The sequence below is a fragment of the Ranitomeya imitator genome, chromosome 1, assembly GCF_032444005.1.
Source record: "Ranitomeya imitator isolate aRanImi1 chromosome 1, aRanImi1.pri, whole genome shotgun sequence".
NCBI classification, from domain to species: Eukaryota; Metazoa; Chordata; class Amphibia; order Anura; family Dendrobatidae; genus Ranitomeya; species Ranitomeya imitator.
Window position 1 is genome coordinate 843,543,903 of NC_091282.1, and position 17,264 is coordinate 843,561,166.

The following is a 17,264-nucleotide window of genomic DNA, read 5'->3' on the forward strand; positions in this document are numbered from 1 at the left end:
AACTGTTTTCCATGCGTTTTACAGTAGCATGTAAAGCTATGGAAACCCAAATCCGCTGTGCACATGCTGCGGAAATTTGTGCGCAGAATTGCTGGGGTTTATTTTCTGCAGCATGTCAATTCTTTGTGCGGATTCCGCAGCGTTTTACACCTATTAATAGGAATCCGCAAGTGTAAAAACGCAGGTGAAATCCGTACAAAAACTGCACTACATCCGCAGTGAATCCGCAAGTAAAAAGCGGGGATTTTTGCCTGCGGATTTTGCAGAATCCATGCGGAAAAATCCGCAACGTGTGCACATACCCTAAGTTTCCATACCATCATTTTTGTTTTCCCATTGGACTTTGTGGACAGAAAAAAAAAAAAAGTGGGGTTATAGTAATAGCAAATAAAGTTGCTTTGAGAGAATGAGTAGTGATTGAGAAGATGCACATAGCCTTCAAGTGGTCAAGATATCTTAGTTTAGTGAAAAGCAAGACCTTATACGCTCTTCTAGTTTATTTTAGTTGTAATTTGACTTATTTTTATCTGCTTTAGGCCTACAATCGCTCAGAGAGTGAAGAAGTGACTTTCATCGTTCAGCTGGCAAGAAAGTTGCTGATGGTTATTGCACGTCCTGCAAGACTCCTTGAGTGTCTGGTAATTAAGTCCTTATTGCAATTCAGCAACCAAATCCACAGCAAATCCCTCACGTGGCACAAAGTTGTGGGAAAATCCACAATGGATTTGTTGTAAATTTGCTGTGTGCGCTGGGACCTTAAACCTTGTTACTAAAATCTGATTGGAAATGTCACTTTATACTTATGGTAGGTCATGCTTTTATGAGTTTTGCTACATAATGTTAAAATTGTGGCAAAACATTTTGAAGACCAACTAAGTAATGGCCTGCAGACATGATCTGTACCATTTCTCTATCGCCTCTCATTGGGGGACACAGGAACCATGGGTGTATGCTGCTGACACTATGCACAAAAAAAGTTAGCTCCTCCTCTGCAGTGCACACCCCACCTAATGGCATTATGCACTTCAGTTTAGCTTAGTGTCAGTAGGAGGTGGACACGGGTCTTTCATTAGACCCTTATCTACCTCAATGTGCGTCGCTTTCTTTCTAGGTTTCCGGAGGGATACAGGATGAACAGTCACACCTGTAATCCCACATTATGGACTATGAGTACGGCGTGTACTGCCACCCTGTATCCTCATAGATCCCTCAGCACACCATGATCCTAGCACATAAGCGTGCTCAGAAGTCCGGTCCTAGCTCCGTCCCCCACCCACTCGCCCACCAGAGCCTGTCGGTTGGAGGAGACTAGGACGTCCATCACAGCTCCCTGGACGTCTCATTCCTCTTCAGGTTAGTAACGGCATGGGATGTTTGAGGTGAGTATTTTCCCCATCCCATATTACTCACAGATGTGGGGGCCTTTTTCAGCGGCGATAAGGGGTCCCTCTGGAGCTGCGCTGCTCCATTTTTTTTTTATTTTTTTTTTAAATTTTTTTTATTATTAGGGGATCCCAGGAGACCACGGAGGGGGTGCGTTACATGCAGGCAGCCGCATGGGCAGAATCGCCGTATCGCGCAGCGGCCTTTGAGGCAGCCGCGCTCCTTCTTGGCTGCCGCGCCGCTTCCCCAGTGGCTATGGCCGCTCTACCTTCTCATGGCGGCCGTCTCCCTGCTCGGCGGCCACAATGCATTCCGGCGCGGCGGCCTTTACAGGCTGCCACGCCGCTTCCTCCCTCCGCCGGCCTCTAATTTAGGTCCCGGCTTCTGCCCGGGCCTCCTTGCGGTGCCACGACTCTGCCCACTTCCGTTTTGCCTGGTGCGGGCTTTTCTCCCGCCCGATAATCTTCCTCCCCGCAGTCTCTGCCCACCAGCGCCATCTTGATGCTCCTGGGCGCACGGCAGACTCCGCCTTCCCCACTACACCGCCGATTGGCGCCACACATCACCGCTCCGCCCCTTGCAGAGCGTGCATTCTGGCGTCCTTCCATCTGCGTGTTCCCACTTCTTGGATTGCGGCTCACATTGCCTTCCTGCCTAAAGGGCTACTTCTCCGGAGGTCCACCCGCAAGCCGGACAGCTTCCTCCATATGGAATCCATTTTCGTCTGCCATGAATAGCTCTGCACTGCAGACTGACACTCCCCTCTGCCCCCCTGTCCCCTAACCTTCTTGCATTTTTTTCAGGGACCCTTCAAGATGTCTACTTCTAAGGGAGGCCGCTCTCGTCCTCCTACTTCTTCCTCTACTTCTTCTGCCTTAGTCAAATACTTTGCATGTTCGTCTTGTAACTGCAAACTTCCCTCAGGTCAGTCCTCTCTACTGTCTGGCCTGCAGCAACCCGATTGTTCCCACCGCCCAGGATCCCCCGGCCGCTCCGCTTGTCATACCCCCACCCCAGGCTGAGCTTCCTCTCTGTCAATCGGTAGTGGATCTAACTCGGGTGTCTCAAACTCTGGTGTCCGTGCTTGATCGATTTCCCCTGCAGGCTCCCGCTGTAGCCAGCGGGTCGCAGGAGCCTCCGTCCAAGCCCTCTATTGTAAGCCGCAAAAGATCAAGACAGGAATGCCGGTCTGAGTCCTCTTCTCATTCCATCTCGCCCCACGGTTCTTCTCTGCAGTCAGCTTCCTCCCGTTCCTCCTCCCCTGAGTCAGGCGAGGCGTTCTGACGTGCCCTCGGAGGATATTTCGGAGCTGGATTCTAACCAAATCGCTACCATGAGGGATATGGTTCAGAATCTCATTGGAGCGATAAATCAGACTTGTGGCATCAAAGATACCTCTACGGAACCCGCAGATCAGGCGGTTTCGTTTAGACGGGCTAAACCACCATCCAAGTTTTTCGCTCCTCACCCTGAATTCGAGGAGATCATGACCAGAGAAAGAGAGAATCCGACCAGACGTTTTTAGAGGGGAAAGCGTCTTGGCGTTTTATATCCCTTTTCTCCAGAACTTACTGCCAATTGGACTGATTCTCCCTCGGTGGATCCTCCAGTTTCCAGGCTGTCCACCAACACGGTCCTACCACTGTCCGGAGGAGCAGCTCTGAAGGAATTCTAACGATAGTCATATAATCCTTTGCGAATTCAGCCTTTGAAGCAGCCGCAGCTACTCTATGCCCGGCTTTTGCTTCCACTTGGGTTTCAAAATCCATATCCAAATGGGCCAAACAACTCTGTCGGGGCTCCACCCGGACAGCTGGCGGAGCTTGCTTACCAGATTTCTCAGGCGGGTGAATACCTGGTCTCCGCCTCCCTGGATGCCGCGTCTTGTGCTGCTTAGGCGTCCAGCAGTGCTGTTGCCATCCGCCGGACCATTTGGCTCCAGGCCTGGCAGGCGGATTTGTCTTCTAAAAAGTCGCTTACCAGCCTGCCTTTTCAAGGTTCACGTCTCTTTGGTTCTAAGCTGACCAAATCATTAAGGACACCACGGGGGGCACAAGTTCTCTTCTTCCCCAGTCTAAACCTCGTCGCCCTCCTCCTAGACGGCAATTTCGGTCCTTTCGGCCTTTTCGTAGCTTTGCGTCGTCAAACTCCTTTTCCCAGCAGCAACAGAGGCCACAGGCACGTCAAGAGAAGAAGACGGTATCCTTTAGACCCACTCCTTCCTGGCGCTCTCGCTACTCCCAGGGTAGATCCTCCAGGTCTAGGACTGGAAGATCCACCTCGGCATGACTCTCGGCAAGACCCCAGCCCACTTTCCAGGCTTGGCAGCCATCTCCTCTTCTTCAGGGACATCTGGATCTCAGTAGAGGACGCATGGGTCAGGGAAGTTGTATCCTCGGGATACAAAATAGTTTGTTTCACGACCCCGGAATCGTTTCTTCGAATCCCGACCTCCAAGAGACCCCCGCTCTAGTTCCGGGTTTCTTCGCAGCCATCGTTTCTCTTCTCAAAGCCGGAGTAATCGTTCCCATCCCAGAAAAAGAACTGTTCACAGGTTTCTATTCCAATCTTTTTGTGGTACCGAAAAAAGACGGCAAGGTTTGTCCCATTCTGGATCTCAAATTGCTGAACAGGAGAGTTCGTCTGAGACACTTCAGGATGGAATCCCTTTGTTCAGTAATTGCTTCCATGGAGGCTCAAGAATTTCTGTGTTCCATAGATATTCAGGACGCCTACCTCCATGTCCCGATTATTCCTGGGACATCACCGATTCCTGCGCTTTGCGGTGCTCCAGGACCATTTTCAGTTTGTCGCCCTGCCGTTCGGTCTCGCAACCGCTCCCAGGGTTTTCACAAAGATCATGGCGGTGCTGATAGCCATCTTGAGGGTCAGGGGACTGGTACTTTTTCCGTACCTCGAGGACATCCTCATCAAGGCTCCGTCCTTTTCTCAGGCTCACGAGAGCCTGTCCATCGCCCTCGACACTCTAGCCCATTTCGGATAGCTTGTCAACAAGAAGAAATCCTGTCTTGTTCCTTCCCAGTGCCTCGTTTTTCTGGGCATGCTCTTCGACACTCGTCAGACCAAAGTCTTCCTTCCCGAGGACAAGAGATCCATCCTTCCTCGGGATGTACGCTTGCTCCAGGGTCCTCTGCTTCCCTCCTTCCGATCGGCCATGAAGGTTCTGGGGAGGATGGTAGCAACATTGGAAGCGATTCCCTTCGCCCAATTTCACTCACGACCTCTTCAGCAGGCCATCCTGTCACAGTGGGACAGGTCTGTCTTGTCCCTGGATTGTCTGATCTGACTCTCTCCCCGGGTTAAATGGTCCCTCAACTGGTGGCTGACGTCACCTCTCATCTCCCAGGGAAGGTCCTTCCTTCCAGTTCACTGGCAGGTGGTGACGACGGACGCCAGCCTGCTCGGCTGGGGCGCAGTGTTTCGCCACCTGACTGTTCAGGGTCGTTGGTCGGCGCAGGAGTCTTCTCTGCCGATCAACGTCCTCGAGATTCGGGCCATCTTTCTCTCCCTTCGTCACTGGGAAAGGAATCTCAGGGGTCTACCTTTCTGAATCCAGACGGACAATGCCATGGCAGTGGCATATGTCAACCATCAGGGGGGGACTTGGAGCTCCTTGGCCGAGGTATCCAAGATCCGCCTCTGGGCAGAGACAACGGTTCCGGTGATATCCGTGGTGCATATCGCCGGCGTGGACAATTGGGCCGCCAACTTCCTCAGCCGCGAGGGCCTCGCGGCAGGGGAATGGTCCTTGCATCAGGAGGCCTTCCATCAGATTTGTCTTCGATGGGAGACTCCGGACGTGGACCTCACGGGGTTCCTCGGTTCGTCTCCAGGTCTCGCGACCCTCTCGTAGTGGGCGTTGACGCTCTGGCCATTCCTTGGTTGCAGTTCGTGCTCCCCTATCTGTTCCCACCCCTTCCATTGCTTCCCAAGCTGTTGAAAAAGATCAAGGCGGAGGGGGTGCCGGTCATTCTGATCGGCCCGGATTGGCCCAGGAGAGCTTGGTTTGCGGAGATAGTCAATCTTCTCGCGGACGCCCTCTGGCGCCTTCCAGACAGGCCCGATCTGCTGTCTCAGGGTCCGATCTGCCACCCGAATTCTCGGTCGCTCAGTTTAACGGCATGGCTGTTGAGACCGCAGTTCTAATAGCGTCAGGCCTTTCGGACCGGGTGATTCACACTATGATCCAGGCTAGGAAGCCTTCGTCTTCCAGGATCTACTACCGTGCCTGGAAGGCTTACTTCCGTTGGTACGAGTCCAACGGCGTTTCACCTATGTCCTTTTTCCTGCCTTCCATTTTGGCCTTCCTTCAGGTGGGACTGGATTCGGGCCTTGCTCTTAGTTCCCTAAAGGGCCAGGTTTCTGCGCGCTCTATCCTTTTTCAGAAAACGTTATCTTCTCGGCCACAGGTTAAGACCTTACTTCAAGGAGTAGCCCATGCTGTCCCTCCATACATGGCCCCTGTGGATTCATGGGATTTAAATCTTGTGCTGGACGTTCTGAGGGGTTCCCCCTTTGAGCCTCTCAGGGAGGTTTCCCTGTCAGTTCTATCTTGGAAGGTGGCCTTTCTTGTGGCAATCACTTCTATCCGCCGCGTTTCCGAGTTGGCAGCCCTTTCTTGCCAACCTCCTTTCTTGGTTATCCACCAGGACAAGGTGGTCCTCAGGCCTTCCCCTTCCTTCCTTCCTTCCTAATGTGGTTTCCACCTTCCACCTCAAGGAGGACATTGTTCTACCTTCCTTTTGTCCAGCTCCAACTCATCCTCTGGAGCGATTGTTGAACAAGCTGGACCTCGTCAGGGCAGTAAGGATCTACCTGGCTAGAACGGCCTCTTTCCGGAAGACGGATTCTCTTTTCGTCATTCCTGATGGCACGCGTAGAGGCCTGCTGGCTTCCAAGGCGACTATTGCTCGCTGGATCAGAACGGCAATTTTGGCTTACTGGGTCAAGAACAGAGTGCCCCCTCCTGGGATAAAGGCTCACTCTACCCGGCTGTCGGCACTTCCTGGGCGGTACACCACAGGGCTTCCGCCCTACAGCTTTGCAAAGCGGCAACCTGGTCTTCCATCCACGCGTTCGCCAAATTTTACAAAGTCCATACCTACGCTTCGGCGGTCGCCAGCCTAGGCAGAAGGATCTTGCAGGTGGCAGTGGTGAGTCCTCTGACCTGATGGAAGTCTGTTTTTCCCACCCCAAGGACTGCTTTGGGACATCCCATGGTTCCTGTGTCCCCCAATGAGAGGCGATAGAGAAAACAGGATTTTTGGTTGCTTACCGTAAAATCTGTTTCTCGGAGCCTCCATTGGGGGACACGGCACCCTCCCATGTTATTCAGTTTCTGTTGTTCTGTGTTCTATGACTGTTCTCACGTTTACTGTTCTCATGTTTGTGGATATGTTTCAACCTTATTGTTTTTCTCCTACTGCTTTCTCTCTAACTGAAGTGCATAATGCCAGTTGGTGGGGTGTACACTGCAGAGGAGGAGCTAACTTTTTTATTTGCATAGTGTCAGCCTCCTAGTGGCAGCAGCATACACCCATGGTTCCTGTGTCCCCCAATGAAGGCTCTGAGAAACAGATTTTACGGTAAGCAACCAAAAATCCTGTTTTTCCTATTAAGACTCCTTTCTCTTTCTCCCTCCTCCCACCCCTCCCCCCCCAACCCCCCACAAATACTTGAATTTAGGTTTTAATCCATCCCCTATATGGTAATAAAAAATAAGTTAAAATAAAAACTGTTTATAAATTAATATTTTAATGGTAATTTTTTTGCAATAATAACCAAAAAAATCGCTTTACCTGCTGCCGCTATGTCAGTACTTTCTTAGCAGCTGATAATAGGTTTAGTTATTTTCTTTTTATATTATAGGCTTTGCTGGTAAATAATAATTTTTTTAAATAATATAATGGCCAATGTAAAATATAAAACATCGTACACTCACCTCCCAGACCAGCATTATTCGACCAATTTCCGCACGGTGTCATCGGCACTCGCGTCGTGTTATGTCACGAACGATCCAACAGTGACCACTGATGGGCTGCAGCGCTCATACTTCCCTCGGACTGGACTATTTCGGATGAGAGAAGTGTGAGCACTGACATTGCTGGGGCTGTGCTGATTCAGGAGGTGAGAGTATGGTGTTCTTATTTATCATGGGGCACTGTTGCAATTACCCAAGGGTTGGTCCTTTAGGTCGGTCTCTGAATACATTTTTTTTTTCTCAATGACTTTTTTTTTTTTTTTCCTGTCTAGGAATTTGATCCAGAGCAGTTTTACCATTTGTTAGAGGCTGCCGAGGGTCATGCCAAGGAGGGCCAGGGTATAAAGACTGACATTCCACGTTACATCATCAGCCAATTGGGGCTCGCAAAGGATCCACTAGAAGGTGAATTATTAGCTGTGTGGTGTCATTGTATCCTTTATTTTTATGGTGAGACTTTGAAAAATTTAATAATAATCTGCCATTCTCTTTTTACAGAGATTGTTCAGCTGGATAGTTATGATTCTGAATCCACACTGCAGCAGGAAGAATTCCAAGATGTAAGGCCTGAGACAGACAATTTATTGACATTTAAATAGAATGTGTCATCAGAAAACGACCTTTTATTGAAATCTGGATTTTATGTTAAGCATATTTATTTGATTTTTTTTTCTGTATACACCTTCCCAACCAGGCAATTTTTCCATTTTTGAGTTTTTATTTTTTTTTCTCTTCTTCCGAAAGCCGTAACTTTTTTTTTTAACTTATGTCCACAGCTGTATGAAGGATTATTTTTTTGTGAAATGAGTTGTAATTTTGAATTGTTCTGTTTATTTTACCATTCAATGTACTGGAAAAGGAACGGATTTCCAAGTGCTTTGAAATTCAGCAAAAATCACAATTTCACAATAGTTTTTTGGGTATTCTTTCTACAGCACTCATTATGCAGTAAACATTGCCTATCTATGATTTTCAAAGTTGCCGTGTATACTAGAGTATAAGCCGAGAATTTCAGCCCATTTTTTTAAGCCTGAAATTGCCCCTCTCAGCTTATATTCGAGTCATACCCAGGGGTCAGCAGGGGAGGTGGAGTGGCAGCTGTCTAAGCATACTCACCTACTCCTGGCGTGGTCCCTGGTTCCCCGGCAGCTTCCTGTAGTGAGCGGTCACATAGTACCGCTCATTACAGTAATTAATATGGACCCCACTGCACTCCCATAGGGGTGGAGCTCCATATTCATTACTGTAATGAGCGGTACCATGTGACTGCTCAATACAGGAAATAAGCTGCCGCACCGCCGCCGGGGAGGCAGGGACTGTGCCAGGAGCAGGTGAGTATATATTCACCTGCTCCCTGTTCCACCGTCGCTGGCCGCCGCTGCGTCTTCTGCATCCTCTGCACTGATGCTCAGGTCAGAGGGCGCGGTGACGCTATTAGTGCGCGCCGCCCTCTGCCTGAACAGTCAGTGCTGGGGATGGGGAAGACACAGCGGCGCTCGGCGGTGGAACGCGGACAGGTGAGTATAACAAGTACCGGGGGCCTGAACGAGAGGTGAGTATGTGATTTTTTTTTTTTTTTTTTTTCTTTATCGCAGCAACAGCATATGAGGCAAATGACTGTATGGAGCATCTTATGGGGCATAATCAGCATTTATGGAGCATTACATGGGGCAAATGACTGTATGGAGCATCTTATGGGGCCATAATCAGCATTTATGGAGCATTACAAGAGGCAAATGACTGTATGGAGCATCTTATGGGGCCATAATCAGCATTTATTGAGCATTACATCGGGCAAATGTCTGTATGGAGCATCTTATGGGGTCATAATCCGCATTTGTGGAGCATTATATGGGGCAAATGTCTGTATGGAGCATCTTATGGGGCCATAATCGGCATTTGTGCAGTATTGTATGGGGTGTATTTTGTATGGAGCAACTTATGGGGCCCATCATAAACTGTATGGAGCATTATATGGGGCCCACCATGAACTGTATGCAGCATTATATGGGGCTCCTGATTCAATATGGATATTCAAAAACGCTTAACCTGCTGATTTACCGATAGCTGCTGCATTTTCCACCCTAGGCTTATACTCGAGTCATTAAGTTTTCCCAGTTTTTTGTGGCAAAATTAGGGGTCTCGTCTTATACTCGGATCGGCTTATACTCGAGTATATACGGTAGTACTGTTATGGCGGTGACAAAATGGTGTGTATATTTAAAAAAAAAATGGCTAAAATGTAAGTGGCAGAAGAAAAAAAATCAATTTCTTTAAAAAAAAAAAAAAAAAGTGCATATGTCACCCTTTTCTGAGACCCATAACATTTTCACTTTTTTTTTTTTTTTAATCAATGGGGCTATGTGAGGGCTTGTATTTTTGCACCCTGAGCTGACGTTTGTATTACTACCATTTTGAAGTAGATGCACATATCCTTAGGGGGGCAGATAATGGCTATCTATACAAAAAAATCTTTAACTATTAGGATGATGCCTCCTGTCCTGTAGAGACCACATTTCGGTAGTCGTCTCATTGTGTTCCCAATACATTTGTAAGGATATGCCATACATTATGGAGAAGCAAATGGTGGGACATGCATCAATCTCGAGACTAGGACCCTGACTTATGCTCACATACTTCCAGGACTTTATTAATATCTTTCCGACTGTCTTTCTTAAGGTGGTTGCGAGTCCCATTTTTGGTACCCGCATCTATGACCTATGTCTTAAATGTTAGAGATGGGATTTTGAAATGTATAACTAACCTGCTTGGTTATTTTGTTTTAGTTTTGCATGAATGCTTTGATTTTATATCTCAGACTTCTATTACAAGTACTCCGACCAGGAAGAAACCAGGAGAGAATGATTTTGAAACTATCAAATTGATAAGCAATGGCGCCTATGGGTATGTGATAGAAAGCCTGCGTTTTTCTTAAACCTTTTACTCTAGATTATTTAAATGCTTCCCTTGACAAGAAAGAAAAAAATATTTTGACATATGTTAGTGGTTTCCTTAGAAAACTATAATTTACTATTTTATAATAAAACCTGTGTAAGAAAAATTCTGTAAGTTGTGTCCGTTTTTGTTCTCTTGGTAGTGCTGTATACCTTGTCAGACACAAAGAGACTCGCCAACGCTTCGCCATGAAGAAGATTAACAAGCAGAATTTGATCCTAAGAAACCAAATCCAGCAAGTATTTGTTGAAAGAGACATATTAACCTTTGCTGAGAATCCTTTTGTTGTCAGCATGTTCTGCTCTTTCGAAACCCGAAGACATCTTTGCATGGTGTTGGAGTATGTGGAGGGTAAGTAACTCGCTACTCAATAACCAATTCTAATACCTTTCTTCGTCTGATATTGAGATGTATTGTTAAAGTAATATAAAATGTAAAACTGTGTTCGATTTCTATAAGTTTTAAACAGTTTAGCAATCGAAAACGCTGGAACTACTCACACATGGTAATTAATAACAGATTCCACTCTTCAGAAGTTTTTGTAAGACCCTCTAGAAATCCATGCATAAATTTCTTCCTCAAGATAAAAGCAGAAATCTGCACACCATCCATAACTTGTCTGCAGAGTCTACAACAAAGACACATTTGGCTTCTTATATTTCTATCACCATCCCCATCAATTCCTAACCTGCCCAAATGTGTCCCTATTACTGCACCTGCTGTTTGGCACAATAACCGTGCTCCTCGCCATAATAATGCACACCACTGTGCTTCTTCCATTATAAAACACCTCCTTTGTGCCCCCTAGATGGTAAAACAATCCTCTAGAATATATTAATGCCCTGTGCAAATACCCTAGAAAAGTGTTCACATTTTGCCCACTAGAAAGTAATAATGTCCCCTTATGTGCTTCATTCACTTCAGTCACAGTACCCAGTGTGCCTATAAATGCCCACTCAACATTTAATAATGTCCCGAGTCAGCTGTGTACAGCTCCCTTATATACAATGTCTCCACAGCTCCCCTATGCACAGTCCGATGGGCCCACAGCTACCCTCTACGAAGTATGATGTTCTCCTATACACAGTATAATGACCCCCAAACTGTTTGAAGCAACCAAAGTAGCCCCCACACTGTATAATGGTCTCTTAGTAGCTCCCACTCTGATTGCCCCTAACTGTATCATGCCCCCACACAGTACAATAGCCCCCTTTAGCTCCCACACTGGCGCTCACCGTGGTCCCCACTCTGTATCACATCCTCTTTTGTTGCCCCCACTATGTATATGATGGCTCCCTGTTAATAGCCTCCACTATGTATGAGGTCCCTTTAGCAGCCCCCACTATTTGATAGTCCCCTTAGTAGCCTCTACTATTTATGATAGTTCCCTTAGTAGCTTCTACTATTTGTGATGGTCCTCTTAGTAGCCTCCACTATTTATGATAGTCCCCTTTAGTAGCCTCTTCTATTTGATAGTCCCCTTAATAGCCCCCACTATTTATTATTATTATTATTATTATTATTATTATTTGTTATAGCGCCATTTGTTCCATGGCGCTTTACATGTGAGGAGGGGTATACATAATGAAAACAAGTACAATAATCTTAAACAATACAAGTCATAACTGGTACAGGAGGAATGAGGACCCTGCCCGCGAAGGCTCACAATCTACAAGGGATGGGTGAGAATACAGTAGGTGAGGGTAGAGATGGTCATGCAGCGGTTTGGTCGATCGGTGGTAACTGCAGGTTGTAGGCTTGTCGGAAGAGGTGGGTCTTCAGGTTCTTTTTGAAGGTTTCGATGGTAGGGTATGGTCCCCTTAGTAGCCTCTACTATTTATGATAGTCCCCTTAGTAGCCTCTACTATTTGATAGTCCCCTTAGTAGCCTCTACTATTTGATAGTCCCCTTAGTAGCCTCTACTATTTGATAGTCCCCTTAGTAGCCTCCACTATTTGATAGTCCCCTTAGTAGCCTCTACTATTTGATAGTCCCCTTAGTAGCCTCCACTATTTATGATAGTCCCCTTAGTAGCCTCCACTATTTGATAGTCCCCTTAGTAGCCTCTACTATTTGATAGTCCCCTTAGTAGCCTCTACTATTTGATAGTCCCCTTAGTAGCCTCCACTATTTATGATAGTAGAGGCTACTAAGGGGACTATCATAAATAGTGGAGGCTACTAAGGGGACTATCAAATAGTAGAGGCTACTAAGGGGACTATCAAATAGTGGAGGCTACTAAGGGGACTATCAAATAGTGGAGGCTACTAAGGGGACTATCAAATAGTAGAGGCTACTAAGGGGACTATTTGATAGTCCCCTTAGTAGCCTCTACTATTTGATAGTCCCCTTAGTAGCCTCTACTATTTGATAGTCCCCTTAGTAGCCTCTATTATTTGATAGTCCCCTTAGTAGCCTCCACTATTTATGATAGTCCCCTTAGTAGCCTCTACTATTTGATAGTCCCCTTAGTAGCCTCCACTATTTGATAGTCCCCTTAGTAGCCTCTACTATTTGATAGTCCCCTTAGTAGCCTCTACTATTTGAACCTCCACTGTTGGTTTGAACAGTCATCCTGTGCGGCCCGTCCCTTTAAAGTCTTCTGAAACTAACATGCCTCTAATACCTGAATCAGGCATTTTGGAGATAGATATTACCTACTCTCTCATCATTAAAGTAAATATTCACTTTTGGCTGAATATCAATAATTTGATCAAAATTGTAGTTAATTTTCTGTTCACTAAATTACCAGTTAATGGAGTATTTCCCACTACAGCTTCTAGTCCTGGTTCCAATCCTGTTTATACTTTTGCAGTGGAAGCGTATTATCTAGTGCATCATAATGGTGATACATATCTGATATTAGTGAATTTCTGTTTCTTCTTTGTTTGTAATTCCACCTAAAAAGTTTGTTGTTTTCAGGTGGAGACTGTGCTACACTTCTAAAGAATATGGGGCCTCTTCCTGTTGACATGAGTCGCATGTACTTTGCTGAAACCGTCCTGGCATTGGAATATCTGCACAATTATGGAATTGTTCATAGAGACCTCAAACCTGACAAGTTAGTATAGTTCTGTTGTTGTGAATGGCATCTTGTATTTACGTGTGCTACATCATGACAGTAAGACATTAGTGGTTTCATGGAAGGCAAGCATTTCTTTTAATAGTCTTAAAGGTGACCTGTACCTGTCAGATAATTCATGCTGCCCAAACGACAGGTGGAATGAATCAGAGACAGGCTCCGCAAATATGTATGTTTCACTCTGGAGCGGAAAGCATTTTTTCTCATAAGTGCTGGCTTTTGCCTTCCTGTTCGGCCAGATTGACAGGTCTCTTAATGTCTACACACGTGGAGAGACCTGTCAATCTTGACTCTAGCATTGACCTACCCCTGTGACTAGTCATCCTAGCCACCTCGTCCTTCGCCACCTTTTTAAAATGCAGCTTTGTCTGAAAAGACGCTGCATGAAACGCATAAATGCTGAGTCTGTCTCTGATTCATGCTGTCCATGGTCCAGGCAACATGAAATATTCGACAGGTTCCTTTTAAAAGGGACCAGATTGCTATCATATCTTATTTACATTGTATACATAGTAGGTAGCATGCCTTGTATGCAAAGCAGAAAACTAAATTGGAATACCTATAGAGTCGTGACCTCCTTGGGAGAAGAAACACATATTTTCTAGATTTTGATTTCTCCTGCCCAAGATCAGCCTAGTAACTAAAACATGCTCCGCTATATTAGCATTTGTTGGTTGTATTCTATACTGGGAATCTGCCTATATGTTTGGAATTTATCATATGCTGGATGGAGAAAAGAAAGATTTGTTTAATATTTTGTCACACATTTTTATTGTAATTTTACTTTAGAAGGGAACATATCAGTATTAGATCGTATCACCCTGCTCATCCTCTTTTAAAGCATGTAAACAGGGTTCCTACAACCCCTTCATAGCCTTTTCACCTGCCCTAGTCTCTTTTTCAACTGTGCACGCACAAGACTCCGAGCATTGTGTGGATGACGTAGAAGATGCCATCCATTTCCAGGTAGATAGGTGAGGTGGTGTTTGCTGGGCCTGAGGAGGCACCAAGCGCTATATGGAGACAGCCATAGGACAGTCCGCTGCACAATGTGCAAGCAGTGCAGTACATCAATAAGACCTTTTTGGTGGTATGCAGGGACCACCTACAAGAGTATAAAGGGATTGTAGGAACTCCATTTACATGCTTTGAAAAGGTGATTGACAAGATTTTTAAAGGGAACCTGTCACCCCCAAATTCAAAGATGAGCTAAGCCAACCGGCATCAGGGGCTTATCTACAGCATTCTAGAATGCTGTAAATAAGCCCCCGATGTATCCTGACAGATGAGAAAAAGAGGTTAGATTATACTCACCTGGGGGGGGGGGCGGTCCCGCTGCAGTGGGCGTCTGGTCCGGCACTTCCCATCTTACGATGACGTCCTCTTCTTGTCTTCACGCTGCAGCTCCAGCGCAGGCGTACTTTGTCTGACCTGTTGAGGGGAGAGCAAAGTACTGCAGTGCGCAGGTGCCGGGCCTCTCTGACCTTTCCCGGGACCTGCGCACTGCAGTACTTTGCTCTGCCCTCAACAGGACAAAGTACGCCTGCGCCGGAGCCGCAGCGTGAAGACCAGAAGAGGACGTCATCCTAAGAAGATGGGAGTAAAACTGGTGACAGGCTCCCTCTAAATCACATTTTCATGCTAAAAACGTGACATTCCTATAGTGAATAAACTATTGTTCTTGGAATGCAATACGATTTATTCCATTAATTATTATTACTCTGTCGCCTCATTGGGGGACACAGAACCATGGACCATGGGTGTTATGCTGCTGTCCACTAGGAGGCGACACTATGCATAATCTGAAAAAGATTAACTGTGGCTCCTCTGCAGTATACACCCCTGGACGGCGTCGGCCTTCTCCAGTTTTTGCTTAGTGTCGCATGGGAGGCACACTTAAGATTTTTTACTCCGTTTTTTTCCGGATTACAGATGAAAAGTGGGTCTCCTGTGAGACTCCCGGCATGGCTCCTTCCTCGGCCCCCTATAATGGGGTGCCCGGTTGAAGTAGAGATGGCTATTCCCTATGTCGCTCCTTCCCCAGTCCCTCGGGTGCTGGTTCGAAGTCGAGAACCCCCCTCCTTCCCCAATTCCTTTTGGTTTATGGGTTGAGGTCGAGGCGAGGACAAAACCCCCTGATGGTGACAGCAGCACCCTCCCTAATCCCCCCCTGGGGCATTAGGTTGAGACGCCTCAGGTAGGGCCTGTACAGGCAGCACTCTGCAGCTCCCAGCAATGGGCCAGCACACTGCGCCTGCATCCAGGGACCCCAGCCCAGCTGCGGGCTCCTGTCGGGGCCGGGGGGAGTGCAGGCAGGAATGGCACAATAGAGACACAGGGCTCCCTGTGGCCCTGTATCTGCGGCAGCACCAGCTCTATACTGCCTCAGGGGGACCCCTTAGAGGGCCCCCCTCCCGCTTATAGCCCCACCGCTATCCTGCCTTCAAATCCGGAGGGGTCCGGTTCAGATCCGACCCCCTCCCGGACTTCCGCGCCGGCCTGGAGCCTTTCTGGGCATCAGGCATCTAATTTAGGCCCCGGCTTCGGCCTAGCTGAAGCTGCAGCCTCCCCTCCGCCCCCCGGCCCGCCCCCTGGATGACAAATATGACACTCTACAGTGTTATAGAGGGGGTGGATCGAGACAGAAAGGGCGCGTTTTTACACAGCTTTGCCGCCTTTATCCAGCTCTCTGCCCCCTTCCTTCCTCAGCTGCCATTTCTACTGCAGCAAGGATTAACCCTGCATCTCCCGGTCAGCAGGACCAGGCCAGCAGTCTCCGGGGGGCACAGGACTGTGGATCTTCGGCGCTGGACCTAGGAGCAAACTGGTGGGGTAAGATCACAGCTGGGTTGTTTTACTCGGCTGTGAATCCATATTCCCCATAAGGCTCCTCTATAAGGTTCCTCTGCATAGCTACCCCTGTAAGGCGCTCTGCATAGCCTGTAAGGCGCTCTGCATAGCCAGCCCTTTTGCACTCTGTGCACTATGCCGGGCTCAAGGTCCAAGAGAACCAGGCAGGACTGCTATTATGCATTCTGCACAGCCTGCGGGACCGCTCTTCCCAGCGGCAACACGTACCCAAACTGCCAGGGCTGCACTCAGACTACTGTGTCGGAGCCCCAAGAGGCCCCTGCTAATGCCTCAGTGTCTAATGCCACGCCGGAATGGGTCACCCAGATGTCGCAATCTATGACGCAGTCTATAGATAACCTAACCTCCACATTGCTTCAGGCTCTGCAGAGTCATACCTCGGCTATGACCGCTACCCAGCAAAGGGAGAGCTTGACTCAGGGACAGGACGACCCTGGCATATCCATGTCTAGGCCAGGACGCAAGCGGACCCATAGGTCAAGTCCATCTGCGTCATCCCATAGCACACGGTCATCCCCTTCTAGGGAGAGACACTGTAGTTCCAGGTCACCTAGACCGTCCCCTTCCAGGGAAGACAATGCAGATCTCCGCAGCGATCCCCGACCAGAGAAGGCCTCCGCCCCAGCTCACCCAGCAGGGGACGCCTCAGTGATACACTGGATTCGGAAGGCATCTGTGACTCTGACTCAGACAAGGGAACGGAGGGGTCCCTGATCCCAATCCCTCCTAGCAATACAGCGCTTGTTGAGGACTTAATTTCTTCCATCCATCGAGTGCTGGACATTTCTGATCCGCCACCAGAGGCCCCAGAACACAAGATTTCCTTTGAAGGACCTCTGAAGCCACCTAAGGTTTTCTCTAACCACCCAGAGTTTAAGGCGATCCTTAAAAAGCAGTTTTCACAGCCTGAGAAAAAATTCGCTAATCGCAAATATCTTGAGGCTAGGTACCCCTTCCCACAGAAGGATACCA

At 47.7% G+C, this 17,264-nt stretch overlaps 1 protein-coding gene across 11 annotated transcripts in view; it reads left to right on the top strand.

The window, feature by feature from the left end:
* Positions 1 to 17,264, top strand: part of MAST3 (microtubule associated serine/threonine kinase 3) — a 342,522-nt gene that overhangs the window by 277,015 nt on the left and 48,243 nt on the right. For all 11 annotated transcript variants that reach the window (XM_069740959.1, XM_069740967.1, XM_069740894.1 and 8 more), the window contains 6 exons: positions 537 to 638; positions 7,657 to 7,789; positions 7,883 to 7,944; positions 10,203 to 10,288; positions 10,482 to 10,690; positions 13,262 to 13,400. In XM_069740959.1, the coding sequence (XP_069597060.1) occupies positions 537 to 638; positions 7,657 to 7,789; positions 7,883 to 7,944; positions 10,203 to 10,288; positions 10,482 to 10,690; positions 13,262 to 13,400 (731 nt within the window). The remainder of the gene's footprint in view (positions 1 to 536; positions 639 to 7,656; positions 7,790 to 7,882; positions 7,945 to 10,202; positions 10,289 to 10,481; positions 10,691 to 13,261; positions 13,401 to 17,264) is intronic.